Here is a 15,705-nt window from a genome sequence, read left to right on the forward strand (position 1 = left end):
CCTGTCGACCAGCGGTTCCATAAAACTGAACGGTGGATAAACGATTGGAACCATTTCCCTGTTTGACCGCTAGGTTTTATGGGTATTGCGTAGCGGCTCAAAAGGCCACACTAGAATCATTCAGACTCAAGTGCAGCCCTTTTCCCCACGATCGAAGGGCCACTCTGGTTGCATTTTAAGATTTTAAATCATGTTAATTTACATTTTTAAGGTTAACCACATTACAATGATATAAAGATACAAAAGGCGATATATTTAAAAAAATGTGTTTTATTTCTTTTAAATTTTATTTTCAGGATTTGGGAAATTCTTCCGCGTCCCAACCACCCCTCTCTATCACACTCTGAGCTGAGGTTTTAATACACAGAGAAAGACTGTCTGGACAAAATGCTGATTCTGAACGGTTTAAAACGGCTGAACAATGATACACATCAAATAGAAACTGCTGAATGATTTTCCTCTAACCAGAATATAAAACATCATATATAAAACTAAACATGAATGTACAGAATATAAAACATCATATATAAAACTGAACATGAATGTACAGAGAATAAAACATCATATATAAAACTGAACAGAGTATAAAATATGTCTATAATAATAATAAACGGGTAGAAAAGCCCGGAACAATATATATATATTTTTTTTAAAAGCTGAACATTTATAAAACAAATCACAAAAAGTGATCATTTAACAAGTCATAATAAGTAAACAATGTGTCTTTCATTTCACCAGGAACAAACACTTGTACAACAAATAGGTGTTGACATGACAGGAAGTTGGTAAAGAGGTTTTAAAATCGGGGAGAACAGGCTCGTTGGTAATTGGCTGGAGCTGAATCAGTGGGACGGTATTAAATATATTGGTTTCCACGGTTTCCAGGTGTTTGATGTCATTCCGGACAGCAGCCTCCTGTGGATCACATGTCCTCACTGTCGAAGGACTCTGAACACTGGAGAAAGATCTCCTCATAGTCCCTCACAGCAGACAGACACAGGTCCTACATGGAGAGAAGATCCTGTTATCTGGTGGACGGACAGACAGACAGACAGACAGACAGACAGACAGACAGACAGACAGACAGACAGACAGACAGACAGACAGACAGACAGACAGACAGACAGACAGACAGACAGACAGACAGACAGACAGACAGACAGACAGAGGTCCTACATGGAGAGAGAAGATCCTGTTATCTGGTGGACAGACAGACAGACAGACAGACAGACAGACAGACAGACAGACAGACAGAGGTCCTACATGGAGAGAGAAAATCCTGTTATCTGGTGGACAGACAGACAGACAGACAGACAGACAGACAGACAGACAGACAGGCAGGTCCTACATGGAGAGAGAAGATCCTGTTATCTGGTAGACAGACAGACAGACAGACAGACAGACAGACACAGGTCCTATATGGAGACTGGTATGGTTATGTTCTGGTTCCTACCTGGTTATGTTCTGGTTCCTACCTGGTTATGTTCTGGTTCCTACCTGGTTATGTTCTGGTTCCTACCTGGTTATGTTCTGGTTCCTACCATACCTGGTTATGTTCTGGTTCCTACCTGGTTATGTTCTGGTTCCTACCTGGTTATGTTCTGGTTCCTACCATACCTGGTTATGTTCTGGTTCCTACCTGGTTATGTTCTGGTTTCTACCATACCTGGTTATGTTCTGGTTCCTACCTGGTTATGTTCTGGTTCCTACCTGGTTATGTTCTGGTTCCTACCATACCTGGTTATGTCCTGGTTTCTACCATACCTGGTTATGTTCTGATTCCTACCTGGTTATGTTCTGGTTCCTACCATACCTGGTTATGTTCTGGTTCCTACCTGGTTATGTTCTGGTTCCTACCATACCTGGTTATGTTCTGGTTCCTACCATACCTGGTTATGTTCTGGTTCCTACCATACCTGGTTATGTCCTGGTTTCTACCATACCTGGTTATGTCCTGGTTCCTACCTAGTTATGTTCTGGTTCCTACCTGGTTATGTTCTGGTTCCTACCTGGTTATGTTCTGGTTCCTACCTGGTTATGTCCTGGTTCCTACCATACCTGGTTATGTCCTGGTTCCTACCTGGTTATGTTCTGGTTCCTACCATACCTGGTTATGTTCTGGTTTCTACCATACCTGGTTATGTTCTGGTTCCTACCTGGTTATGTTCTGGTTTCTACCATACCTGGTTATGTTCTGGTTCCTACCATACCTGGTTATGTCCTGGTTCCTACCATACCTGGTTATGTCCTGGATCCTACCTGGTTATGTTCTGGTTCCTACCATACCTGGTTATGTCCTGGTTCCTACCTGGTTATGTTCTGGTTCCTACCTGGTTATGTCCTGGTTCCTACCTGGTTATGTTCTTGTTCCTACCTGGTTATGTCCTGGTTCCTACCTGGTTATGTTCTGGTTTCTACCATACCTGGTTATGTTCTGGTTCCTACCATACCTGGTTATGTCCTGGTTCCTACCATACCTGGTTATGTCCTGGTTCCTACCATACCTGGTTATGTTCTGGTTCCTACCATACCTGGTTATGTCCTGGTTCCTACCATACCTGGTTATGTTCTGGTTCCTACCATACCTGGTTATGTTCTGGTTTCTACCATACCTGGTTATGTCCTGGTTCCTACCTGGTTATGTTCTGTTCCTACCATACCTGGTTATGTCCTGGTTCCTACCTGGTTATGTCCTGGTTCCTACCATACCTGGTTATGTCCTGGTTCCTACCATACCTGGTTATGTCCTGGATCCTACCTGGTTATGTTCTGGTTCCTAACATACCTGGTTATGTCCTGGTTCCTACCTGGTTATGTTCTGGTTCCTACCTGGTTATGTCCTGGTTCCTACCTGGTTATGTTCTGGTTCCTACCTGGTTATGTCCTGGTTCCTACCTGGTTATGTTCTGGTTTCTACCATACCTGGTTATGTTCTGGTTCCTACCATACCTGGTTATGTTCTGATTCCTACCTGGTTATGTTCTGGTTCCTACCATACCTGGTTATGTTCTGGTTCCTACCTGGTTATGTTCTGGTTCCTACCATACCTGGTTATGTTCTGGTTCCTACCATACCTGGTTATGTTCTGGTTCCTAGCATACCTGGTTATGTCCTGGTTTCTACCATACCTGGTTATGTCCTGGTTCCTACCTAGTTATGTTCTGGTTCCTACCTGGTTATGTTCTGGTTCCTACCTGGTTATGTTCTGGTTCCTACCTGGTTATGTCCTGGTTCCTACCATACCTGGTTATGTCCTGGTTCCTACCTGGTTATGTTCTGGTTCCTACCATACCTGGTTATGTTCTGGTTTCTACCATACCTGGTTATGTTCTGGTTCCTACCTGGTTATGTTCTGGTTTCTACCATACCTGGTTATGTTCTGATTCCTACCTGGTTATGTTCTGGTTCCTACCATACCTGGTTATGTTCTGGTTCCTACCTGGTTATGTTCTGGTTCCTACCATACCTGGTTATGTTCTGGTTCCTACCATACCTGGTTATGTTCTGGTTCCTACCATACCTGGTTATGTCCTGGTTTCTACCATACCTGGTTATGTCCTGGTTCCTACCTAGTTATGTTCTGGTTCCTACCTGGTTATGTTCTGGTTCCTACCTGGTTATGTTCTGGTTCCTACCTGGTTATGTCCTGGTTCCTACCATACCTGGTTATGTCCTGGTTCCTACCTGGTTATGTTCTGGTTCCTACCATACCTGGTTATGTTCTGGTTTCTACCATACCTGGTTATGTTCTGGTTCCTACCATACCTGGTTATGTTCTGGTTCCTACCATACCTGGTTATGTCCTGGTTCCTACCTAGTTATGTTCTGGTTTCTACCTACCTGGTTATGTCCTGGTTCCTACCTGGTTATGTTCTGGTTTCTACCTACCTGGTTATGTCCTGGTTCCTACCTAGTTATGTTCTGGTTCCTACCATACCTGGTTATGTTCTGGTTCCTACCATACCTGGTTATGTCCTGGTTCCTACCTGGTTATGTCCTGGTACCTACCTGGTTATGTTCTGGTTCCTACCATACCTGGTTATGTCCTGGTTCCTACCTAGTTATGTTCTGGTTCCTACCTGGTTATGTTCTGGTTCCTACCATACCTGGTTATGTCCTGGTTCCTACCATACCTGGTTATGTTCTGGTTCCTACCTGATTATGTCCTGGTTCGTACCTGGTTATGTCCTGGTTCCTCCACCATCTGAGTCTTGACGAAACACATGATGTCCTTGTAGATCTCCCGGAGCTTCTCGAAGTCCCCACACTGAGGAGGGGCCAGGACAGGACTGGAGACACACAGAGAGAAGTCGTTGGTAATGAACCAACAGCAGGAAGAAACCATTATTCTCCTGTTACACCACCAGTCCTACAGTACAGCAGAGGACAGAGGAGCAGGGAAAGGAGACTGAGTAGGGAAGGTGATTATTAATAAGAGAGAGAGAGCGAGAGAGAATTGGGACAGTCTCAAGAACATACTCCTTGAGTCCTTTTCTCCTCGCCTCCTTAAATCACATTGGATGAGAAAGCCAGTAGGTCCCTCCCCTCTGACCTTCTCCTCCAATGGGTTTCGAGAAGGAGGTGAGGAGAGAAGAAAGCCATTGAGATTCCCCTATTGTTATCCTAATGGACTATTCCTACAGTAAGGCAATACAGAGGTGTAGGCCTGGAAGAACACAGCGCAGGGGGGATTATTAACCTCTCTTGGGTAGGGGGCAGTATTTTCACATCCGGATGAAAAGCGCGCCCAAAGTAAACTGCCTGTTACTCAGGCCCAGAAGCTAAGATATGCATATAATTGGTAGATTTGGATAGAAAACACTCTAAAGTTTCGAAAACTGTTAAAATAATGTCTGTGGGAATAACAGAACAAAAAGAAATTCAGCCTACCACTGTTTTCAATGGCTGTCACTTTTATTATAAGGCGAAATCCTCCCATATTGCAGTTCCTAGGGCTTCCACTAGATGTCAACAGTCTTTAGAAAGAGTTTCATGCTGGTTTTTGGGAAAATGAGCCAGAAACTGTAGTTTTTCTAGGTGGCTTCCATTTTGGCTGTAGTGTTTCCAAGCGCGTGGAAGAGAGCGCGTTCTTTGGTATTTTTCTCCGGTAAAAACAATAACGATTCTCCGTCTTAAAATTGTATCGTTTATTTACGTATTAGGGTACCTAAGGTTTGATTATAAACGTTGTTTGACTTGTTTGGAATAGTTTATTAGTAATGTTTGGGATTCATTTTGTATGCATTTTGATGGAGGGAAACTGGGTGGATTATTGACTGAAGCGCGCCAGCTAAACTGAGTTTTTATGGATATAAAGAAGGACATTATCGAACAAAAGGACCATTTGTGATGTATCTGGGACCTTTTGGAGTGCCAACAGAAGAAGATCATCAAAGGTAAGGCATTTATTATATCGCTATTTCTGACTTTCGTGAGGCACTCACTATTGAGTGGAAACAGATGACATGTTTTCCCCTGTTCCTCCTGTTCCTGCCCCTGTCCTCCTGTTCCTGCCCCTGTTCCTCCTGTTCCTGCCCCTGTTCCTCCTGTTCCTGCCCCTGTTCCTCCTGTTCCTGCCCCTGTTCCTCCTGTTCCTGCCCCTGTTCCTCCTGTTCCTGCCCCTGTTCCTCCTGTTCCTGCCCCTGTTCCTCCTGTTCCTGCCCCTGTTCCTCCTGTTCCTGCCTCCTGTTCCTCCTGTTCCTGCCCCTGTTCCTCCTGTTCCTGCCCCTGTTCCTCCTGTTCCTGCCCCTGTTCCTGCTGTTCCTGCCCCTGGAGGGGGGGAGGGAATAGGTTCTTACCAGGGACTAGATCAGGGAGGAAGGATGGAGAGAGAGAGGGAGGAGGGAGGGAGGAGGGAGAGAGGGAGGGAGGGAGGGATGAGGGAGGGAACAGCTTCTTCCTGCCAGTATTAACATTAGGGAAGATGGAGGCAGAGGGACTTCATGTGAACCACGTTCCCTGCCAGTACATGGGTGTGTGTGTGTGTGTGTGTGTGTGTGTGTGTGTTATCCAGGGCACGTCAGGGTCCAGTCCTTAGTTGAGGGAGACCTAATTAAAAGTGAATTCTTAATGAGAGCTGCTCCAAAGCCACCACCTTTACCCTCTCTCTCTCTCTCTCTCTTCTCTACCCTCTCTCTCTCTCTCCTCTCTCTCTTCTCCCCCTCTCTCCCTTCTCCCCCTCTCTCCTCTACCCTCTCTCTCTCTCTTCTCCCTCTCTCCTCTATCCTGTCTCTCTCTCTCTCCTCCCCCTCTCTCCTCTATCCTGTCTGTCTCTCTCTCTCTCTCTCTCCTCTACCTTCTACCCTCTCCCTCTCTCTCTCTCTCTCTCCTCTCTCTCCTCTCTCTCCTCGCCCCTCTATCCTGTCTCTTTCTCTCCAGGACCAAATACAAACCCTCCAACCCAAACAGGGATGTGGTGTTGATGGTATACTAAACACAATGATAAAATATACAGACCATAAATTAAAATAGGCAATTACTAAACATTATCCTCAGCTCTGGCATCTTCCCCAATATTTGGAACCAAGGCCTGACCCCCCCTCCCCCCCACACACAAAAGTGGAGACAAATTTGACCCCAATATTTACTGTGGAATCTGTGTCAACAGCCGTCTCTGATAAATCCTCTGCAGTATCATCAACATCAGACTCCAACATTTCCTCAGTGGAAAACAATGTCCTGAGTAAAATGTTAAATTGTTTTACTAAAGAAATACCGTACGACAGACAGACCACGTATCCCTGCACACCCTTATTGACAAACAGACAAAACAAAAACGAAGTCTTCTCATGCTTTGTTGATTTAACAAAAAATAAAAATAAAGCTTTTGACTCAATTTGGCAAAAGGGTCTGCTATACAAATGGATGAAAAACGTTGTTTGTGTACATGGATTTTATAATATCGTATGTTTATCTCCCAAACACCAAGTGAGCAGTTAAAATGAACAATATAAACAAAGATTTCTTCCCATGGGGCCGTGGGGCGAGACAGGGATGCACCTTAAGCCCCACCCTCTTTAACATATATATCAACGAATTGGTGAGGACACTAGAACAGTCTGCAGCACCCGGCCCTCACCCTACTAGAGTCTGAAGTCAAATGTCTACTGTTTGCTGATGATCTGGCGCTCCTGTCCCTAACCAAGGAGGGCCTACAGCAGCACCTAGATCTTCTGCACAGATTCTGACAGACCTGGGCCCTGATAGACCTGGGCCCTGACAGACCTGGGCCCTGACAGACCTGGGCCCTGACAGTAAATCTCACTAAGACAAAAATAACAGTGTTCCAAAAAAGGTCCAGTTGCCAGGACCACAAATATAAATTCCATGTAGACACCGTTGCCCAAAAGCACACAAAAAAAACTATACATACCTCAGCCTAAATATCAGCACGACAGGTAACTTCCACAAAGCTGTGAACCATCTGAGAGACAAGGCAAGAAGGGGCTAGTCCTACTGCTATACTGCTACTGAGCCCAGACTCCCAGTCCTACTGCTATACTGCTACTGAGCCCAGACTCCCAGTCCTACTGCTATACTGTTACTCAGCCCAGACTCCCAGTCCTACTGCTATACTGCTACTCAGCCCAGACTCCCAGTCCTACTGCTATACTGTTACTCAGCCCAGACTCCCAGTCCTACTGCTATACTGTTACTCAGCCCAGACTCCCAGTCCTACTGCTATACTGTTACTCAGCCCAGACTCCCAGTCCTACTGCTATACTGCTACTCAGCCCAGACTCCCAGTCCTACTGCTATACTGTTACTCAGCCCAGACTCCCAGTCCTACTGCTATACTGCTACTCAGCCCAGACTCCCAGTCCTACTGCTACTCAGCCCAGACTCCCAGTCCTACTGCTACTCAGCCCAGACTCCCAGTCCTACTGCTACTCAGCCCAGACTCCCAGTCCTACTGCTACTCAGCCCAGACTCCCAGTCCTACTGCTACTCAGCCCAGACTCCCAGTCCTACTGCTACTCAGCCCAGACTCCCAGTCCTACTGCTATACTGCTACTCAGCCCAGACTCCCAGTCCTACTGTTACTCAGCCCAGACTCCCAGTCCTACTGCTATACTGCTACTCAGCCCAGACTCCCAGTCCTACTGCTACTCAGCCCAGACTCCCAGTCCTACTGCTACTCAGCCCAGACTCCCAGTCCTACTGCTACTCAGCCCAGGCTGCCAGTCCTACTGCTACTCAGCCCAGACTCCCAGTCCTACTGCTATACTGCTACTCAGCCCAGACTCCCAGTCCTACTGCTATACTGCTACTCAGCCCAGACTCCCAGTCCTACTGTTACTCAGCCCAGACTCCCAGTCCTACTGCTATACTGCTACTCAGCCCAGACTCCCAGTCCTACTGTTACTCGGCCCAGACTCCCAGTCCTACTGCTACTCAGCCCAGACTCCCAGTCCTACTGCTATACTGTTACTCAGCCCAGACTCCCAGTCCTACTGCTATACTGCTACTCAGCCCAGACTCCCAGTCCTACTGTTACTCGGCCCAGACTCCCAGTCCTACTGCTACTCAGCCCAGACTCCCAGTCCTACTGCTATACTGTTACTCAGCCCAGACTCCCAGTCCTACTGCTATACTGCTACTCAGCCCAGACTCCCAGTCCTACTGTTACTCGGCCCAGACTCCCAGTCCTACTGCTACTCAGCCCAGACTCCCAGTCCTACTGCTATACTGTTACTCAGCCCAGACTCCCAGTCCTACTGCTATACTGCTACTCAGCCCAGACTCCCAGTCCTACTGTTACTCGGCCCAGACTCCCAGTCCTACTGCTACTCAGCCCAGACTCCCAGTCCTACTGCTATACTGCTACTGAGCCCAGACTCCCAGTCCTACTGCTATACTGTTACTCAGCCCAGACTCCCAGTCCTACTGCTGCAGTGTGTGGCAGTCTCTCTCTCTCTCTCTTTCTCTACCAGACTCCTGGGCCGAGTAGCAGTATATCTATGGTTGTCTCTCTCTCTCTACCAGGTTTTCACTCTGAATGAAGTCTAATCACAGTGACTCATTAGGGCGTTAATATACACTTGTCAGTTGTCACCGATGGCAGAATATTCTGTCTGTACGGGACCTACTTTACTGAATGTTTAATACTGGCCAAATGACTCATTTGGTGTTGTTGAATACATTATAGATTGGTAACACCACTGCCATACTGGAATAGATAGCAGGACAGTGCCCAAGGCTGGTTGGCAGGATTATGTGAATGTGACTTCATGAATATGTTCAACTAATGTATGTATATGTGTTTTCTGGTGTTGATGAGTCAGAGGCCTGTATCGAATCTCCCATTCCTCTCAAAACATTTTGAAAAATATATTGCGCAGTAACTCACTGCCTTCCTTAAGACAAACAATGTATAGGAAATGTTTGAGTCTGGTTTTAGACCCCACCATAGCACTGAGACTGCACTTGTGAAGGTGGTAAATGACCTTTTAATGGCGTCAGACCGAGGCTCTGCATCTGTCCTCGTGCTCCTAGACCTTAGTGCTGCTTTTGATACCGTCGATCACCACATTCTTTTGGAGAGATTGGAAACCCAAATTGGTCCACATGGACAAGTTCTGGCCTGGTTTAGATCTTATATGTCGGAAAGATATCAGTTTGTCTCTGTAGATGGTTTGTCCTCTGATAAAATCAATTTTACGTTTTGGCGTTCCTCAAGGTTCCGTTATAGGATCCCTATTGTTTTCACTATTATAAACTCAGCAAAAAAAAAAAGAAAATGTCCTCTCACTGTCAACTGCGTTTATTTTTAGCAAACTTAACATGTGTTAATATTTGTATAAACATAACAAGATTCAACAACTGAGACACAAACTGAACAAGTTCCATAGACATGTGACTAACAGAAATGGAATAATGTGTCCCTGAACAAAGGGGGGGTCAAAATCAAAAGTAACAGTCAGTATCTGGTGTGGCCACCAGCTGCATTAAGTACTGCAGTGCATCTCCTCCTCATGAAGAGGACTGGCCACCCCTCATAGCCTGGTTCCTCTCTAGGTTTCTTCCTAGGTTCCTGCCTTTCTAGGGAGTTTTTCCTAGTCACCCCTCAGAGCCTGGGTCCTCTCTAGGTTTCTTCCTAGGTTTTGGCCTTTCTAGGGAGTTTTTCCTAGCCACCCCTCATAGCCTGGTTCCTCTCTAGGTTTCTCCCTAGGTTCTGGCCTTTCTAGGGAGTTTTTCCTAGCCACCGTGCTTCTACACCTGCATTGTTTGGAGTTTTAGGCTGGGGGTTTCTGTACAGCACTTTGAGATATCAGCTGATGTAAGGAAGGTCTTTATAAATACATTTGATTGGTTGATATTTGATGACACTGAAAGACACCATTCTAGGTGAATACAGGTAACATCTTACTGTATTGATAGCTGTGTAATTACATCAGCGTAATGTAATATGTGAATCTACCTGTCGTCTGAAATGGAGTCCATCTCTTTCTTCACCACATCATAGGCATCCTGAAGCAGGTCCTGACAACCAACAAACAAACAAACAAACAAACAAACAAACAATCAACATTCTGGAACGGTTGTAACAACACAGTCTGTCTTCCATCCATCACTATGGGGTCACTGTCCCCATTTCTCCAGTGGTATGACTGTCTTCCATCACTATGGGGTCACTGTCCCCATTTCTCCAGTGGTATGACTGTCTGTCTTCCATCCATCACTATGGGGTCACTGTTCCCATTTCTCCAGTGGTATGACTGTCTGTCTTCCATCCATCACTATGGGGTCACTGTCCCCATTTCTCCAGTGGTATGACTGTCTGTCTTCCATCACTATGGGGTCACTGTTCCCATTTCTCCAGTGGTATGACTGTCTTCCATCCATCACTATGGGGTCACTGTTCCCATTTCTCCAGTGGTATGACTGTCTTCCATCACTATGGGGTCACTGTCCCCATTTCTCCAGTGGTATGACTGTCTTCCATCACTATGGGGTCACTGTCCCCATTTCTCCAGTGGTATGACTGTCATCCATCACTATGGGGTCACTGTTCCCATTTCTCCAGTGGTATGACTGTCTGTCTTCCATCACTATGGGGTCACTGTCCCCATTTCTCCAGTGGTATGACTGTCTTCCATCACTATGGGGTCACTGTCCCCATTTCTCCAGTGGTATGACTGTCTTCCATCACTATGGGGTCACTGTCCCCATTTCTCCAGTGGTATGACTGTGTGTAGTGTGTCAGTACAATAGAGAGACGAGGGGTGACTTCTAGACAGGGAGCCAAACCACCAAAGCCGGCACAATGCTGGCTGTTAAAACGGCTAACCCTACTGTCTATTGTCTTTTACCCCCTAAAGACTAAAGCAAGGTGCTAGAGAGACCATCTCTTCCTCCCTTCCTCCCCCTTTCAGACGGATTAGTAGTGGCATCTTGTCCTGGGAGAAGCTTACTGGGAGAGAGGGATGAAACCAAGGAGAGAGAGAGAGAGAGAGCCAGAGGGATGGAGAGACAGACGGAGAGGGAGAGAGGGGAAAATCGCTAGTAAAACTGCTCACTGTCTGGAGAAACAGAGCAGCTCACTGACTGGATAAACAGCTGGAACAGAACATGGTAGCTGGACGCTGTGAGACGGTGTGACCCCTGACCTCTCCATAGGAAGGAGAGGAGGCTGTGAGACGGTGTGACCCCTGACCTCTCCATAGGAAGGAGAGGAGGCTGTGAGACGGTGTGACCCCTGACCTCTCCATAGGAAGGAGAGGAGGCTGTGAGACGGTGTGACCCCTGACCTCTCCACAGGAAGGAGACGAGGCTGTGAGACGGTGTGACCCCTGACCTCTCCACAGGACGGAGACGAGGCTGTGAGACGGTGTGACCCCTGACCTCTCCACAGGAAGGAGACGAGGCTGTGAGATGGCGTGACCCCTGACCTCTCCACAGGAAGGAGACGAGGCTGTGAGAAGGTGTGACCCCTGACCTCTCCACAGGAAGGAGACGAGGCTGTGAGACGGTGTGACCCCTGACCTCTCCATAGGACGGTGTGACCTCTGACCCAGGGGTTCTTTAACTTTTTCAGCCTGGGACCCAAACTCATGGAAATATGCAACTATATGTAAATATTGGTACATTTCATTACCCTTATGCCTAAAACAAATGCAATATAGACAAAAACATATAATAATGCCATAAAATATCCATTTAAATATCTAATGTTTATTCTGCCCTACCAAGCAAAAAGGCAGTAACTTCTCATAGCGTGAAACTGAGGAAAAATGGCTTTTATTTACCTTTGGTTTCACAGTATCTTTATGCAGTTACTGCTAACATTACCCCCATTTTCTCTTGAACACAATACGAGGCAGGATACTTGTCCACATGATTAAGCATGTAGTTAATGTAGCAAAAAAAGACTAACTCATTTTAGACCAAACGAGCAGTTACTGCCTGTTTTGCTTGGTAGGGCAGCATTGCTCCTCATTAAAAACACTCTTACATATCTGTCTAGGTTGGAACTGGTGCTGTTAAAAATACAATCTTTTGTTTTATTCTGAACTGGAATAAAATGATTGATCAACAGAACACAAAACACACAGGCTCCATTTTTTGATAGTGTGACCATAACAGTACAGATGAAAAATGATCAGGTTTACTGTACATCTCACTGTAGAAAGTATTATTGGGGGGAAAAAAACAACTATAGGTTTGAACTGGTGCCGTTTTTATTCAACAATATTTTTTATTCTGAACATGAATAAACTGAAGTTTTCAACAGGCATGTCTATTCTGGACTCAGTTTTAGAGCAACACAGAGGTCATACTCAGCACTGAGTCTGTTTCTGTACCTTGTTTTTTTAAAGTACGCCAGAGTTGAGAACCCGGACTGACACAACCTGGAGCAGAACATCTACTGCTTTCCTCAGTCAGACAGGAGACCACTTCCTGTTGTAGATGATCAACCCAGAACTGTGTGAGTGGGTTCTCAGTCAGGCAGGAGACCACTTCCTGTTGTAGACGAACACCCCAGAACTGTGTGAGTGGGTTCTCAGTCAGACAGGAGACCACTTCCTGTTGTAGATGAACAACCCAGAACTGTGTGAGTGGGTTCTCAGTCAGGCAGGAGACCACTTCCTGTTGTAGATGATCAACCCAGAACTGTGTGAGTGGGATCTCAGTCAGGCAGGAGACCACTTCCTGTTGTAGATGATCAACCCAGAACTGTGTGAGTGGGATCTCAGTCAGGCAGGAGACCACTTCCTGTTGTAGATGATCAACCCAGAACTGTGTGAGTGGGTTCTCAGTCAGGCAGGAGACCACTTCCTGTTGTAGATGATCCACCCTGTTTCACGAAGCACCGTTTCCCCGAAGCACCATTTCCCGAAACATTCTGCCCTGTTCTGAAAGAACTCCCTGGATTTACCGTCATGTTGTGGATGTTTGGTCAGGACGTGTCGTTTTAATAATGTGTTGGTTTTCAGAGCCTCATTAATAAGCACTTCCCCGCACAAAACACATTGTGGACGCTCCCCGTTATTTCTCAAAGTTTGAGTGGAACTAAGAGAGAGAAACTCATCGCTGTATTTGCGTTTCATGACGACTGAGCTCAGTCAGAACTTGTGGCTACCATGAGTCCATTTGATGACAGTGGTGTGTGGTGGCTTGTGGGAATGACAAGTCAGCGGCTGACAGCGCTGCAGCGTTTGGGTCTCGGAGTTGATCTTCAAGAAAACTGCTGAAAATATATCCGGTAAACCGCGAAGCACACAGGCATCTCCCCCTCGCGCAGCGGCCAAACTGAGCAGAGACCGGTGCTGAGCTGACAGGGGCCAAACTGAGCAGAGACCGGTGCTGAGCTGACAGGGGCCAAACTGAGCAGAGACCGGTGCTGAGCTGACAGCAGCCAAACTGAGCAGAGACCGGTGCTGAGCTGACAGGGGCCAAACTGAGCAGAGACCGGTGCTGAGCAGAGACCGGTGCTGAGCTGACAGGGGCCAAACTGAGCAGAGACCGGTGCTGAGCTGACAGGGGCCAAACTGAGCAGAGACCGGTGCTGAGCTGACAGGGGCCAAACTGAGCAGAGACCGGTGCTGAGCTGACAGGGGCCAAACTGAGCAGAGACCGGTGCTGAGCAGAGACCGGTGCTGAGCTGACAGGGGCCAAACTGAGCAGAGACCGGTGCTGAGCTGACAGGGGCCAAACTGAGCAGAGACCGGTGCTGAGCTGACAGGGGCCAAACTGAACAGAGACCGGTGCTGAGCTGACAGGGGCCAAACTGAGCAGAGACCGGTGCTGAGCTGACAGGGGCCAAACTGAGCAGAGACCGGTGCTGAGCTGACAGGGGCCAAACTGAGCAGAGACCGGTGCTGAGCTGACAGGGGCCAAACTGAGGTGTAGGCCGTCATTGTAAATAAGAATTTGTTCTTAACTGACTTGCCTAGTTTAATAAATTATTTAAGGCAAGTCAGGTAAGAACAAATATTTTACACTGACGGCCCCCCCCCGGCCAAACCCGGACGACGCTGTGCGTCGCCCTATAGGACTCCCGATCACTGCCGGGTTGTGATACAGCCCGGGATCGAACCAGGGTCTGTAGTGACGCCTCTAGCACTGAGATGCAATGCCTTCGACCGCTGCGCCACTTGGCCAAATCAATTAAAATCCAGTAATCAATGAAATAATTGATTATAATTCATTAAAACAGGTCCGACCCAACACTTTAAGGAAAGCTGTATTCACCTCTTCATGGGGAGAAGGAGAAGAGGCTCCCTGGCTGTTTGCCTGAGTGGAAGGCTGGAGCGTGAGGTGGAGGTGGGTGTCTGGGCCAGGATTAGGGGGTCTCTCTGCCGGCCCTTCCCAGCCCAGGGTGCTCTGCTGGGGGTGACAGGTCTGGTAGGCTGCCCGGCGCTCTGGAGAGAAGCTATCCCACAGGCCTGAGATAGCTTCAGATACTACAGCCAGACCAGTCTGTCCCGGGCTCAGCACACCGCTACAAACCAACTTCTCTAGTGTCTGTCTGTAGAACAACAAGTACCTGGGGAGGGAGAGGGATGGGGGAGAGACAGAGGGAGGGATGAGGAGAGAGGGAGAGAGAGAGGGATGGGGGAGAGAGAGAGGGATGGGGGAGAGAGAGAGGGATGGGGCAGAGAGAGAGAGGGAGAGAGAGATAGCGGGGGAGAGAGAGAGGGATGGGGAGAGAGAGAGAGAGGGATGGAGAGAGAGAGAGATGGGGAGAGAGAGAGAGAGGGATGGAGAGAGAGAGAGCGCGAGAGGGATGGGGAGAGAGGTATGGGGAGAGAGGGGGAGGGATGGGGGAAAGAGAGAGAGAGAGGTAAGGCATAGAGCTGTGTGTACTGTCCATTATTACTGTAGTCTACTATAGATAACAACATTACTGTAGTCTACTATGGATAACATTACTGTATTATACTATAGATAACAACATTACTGTAGTCTACTATAGATAACAACATTACTGTATTATACTATAGATAACAACATTACTGTAGTCTACTATAGATAACAACATTACTGTATTCTACTATAGATAACAACATTACTGTAGTCTACTATGCTTAACAACATTGTGTAGTTTAAATTCTAATACCAAGCTCAGGAGGGGAACCATCATCGCTGTTTTATGGAGGTTATACATTAATTTACCATTGGTGAAATGAACGAGCCCTTTTTAAATCACTCTCCATGGTCAGAGGTGCCCCACGGTGCCACCAGATATAAATCCCCTCGTGC

The 15,705-nt window shown here is 47.1% G+C and overlaps 1 protein-coding gene across 1 annotated transcript in view; it reads right to left on the bottom strand.

Moving 5' to 3' along the window:
- Positions 1 to 252: 252 nt before the first annotated feature.
- LOC115180810 (stimulated by retinoic acid gene 8 protein homolog) overlaps positions 253 to 15,705 on the bottom strand; it is a 28,832-nt gene continuing 13,379 nt past the window's right edge. Inside the window, exons 6-9 of the mRNA XM_029742964.1 lie at positions 14,695 to 14,989; positions 10,421 to 10,482; positions 4,178 to 4,289; positions 253 to 1,003 (exon numbers count right to left, since the gene is read on the bottom strand). Coding sequence (XP_029598824.1) covers positions 923 to 1,003; positions 4,178 to 4,289; positions 10,421 to 10,482; positions 14,695 to 14,989 — 550 coding nt within the window. The 3' untranslated portion in view covers positions 253 to 922. The remainder of the gene's footprint in view (positions 1,004 to 4,177; positions 4,290 to 10,420; positions 10,483 to 14,694; positions 14,990 to 15,705) is intronic.

The sequence above is a fragment of the Salmo trutta genome, unplaced genomic scaffold (assembly GCF_901001165.1).
Source record: "Salmo trutta unplaced genomic scaffold, fSalTru1.1, whole genome shotgun sequence".
NCBI lineage: Eukaryota > Metazoa > Chordata > Actinopteri > Salmoniformes > Salmonidae > Salmo > Salmo trutta.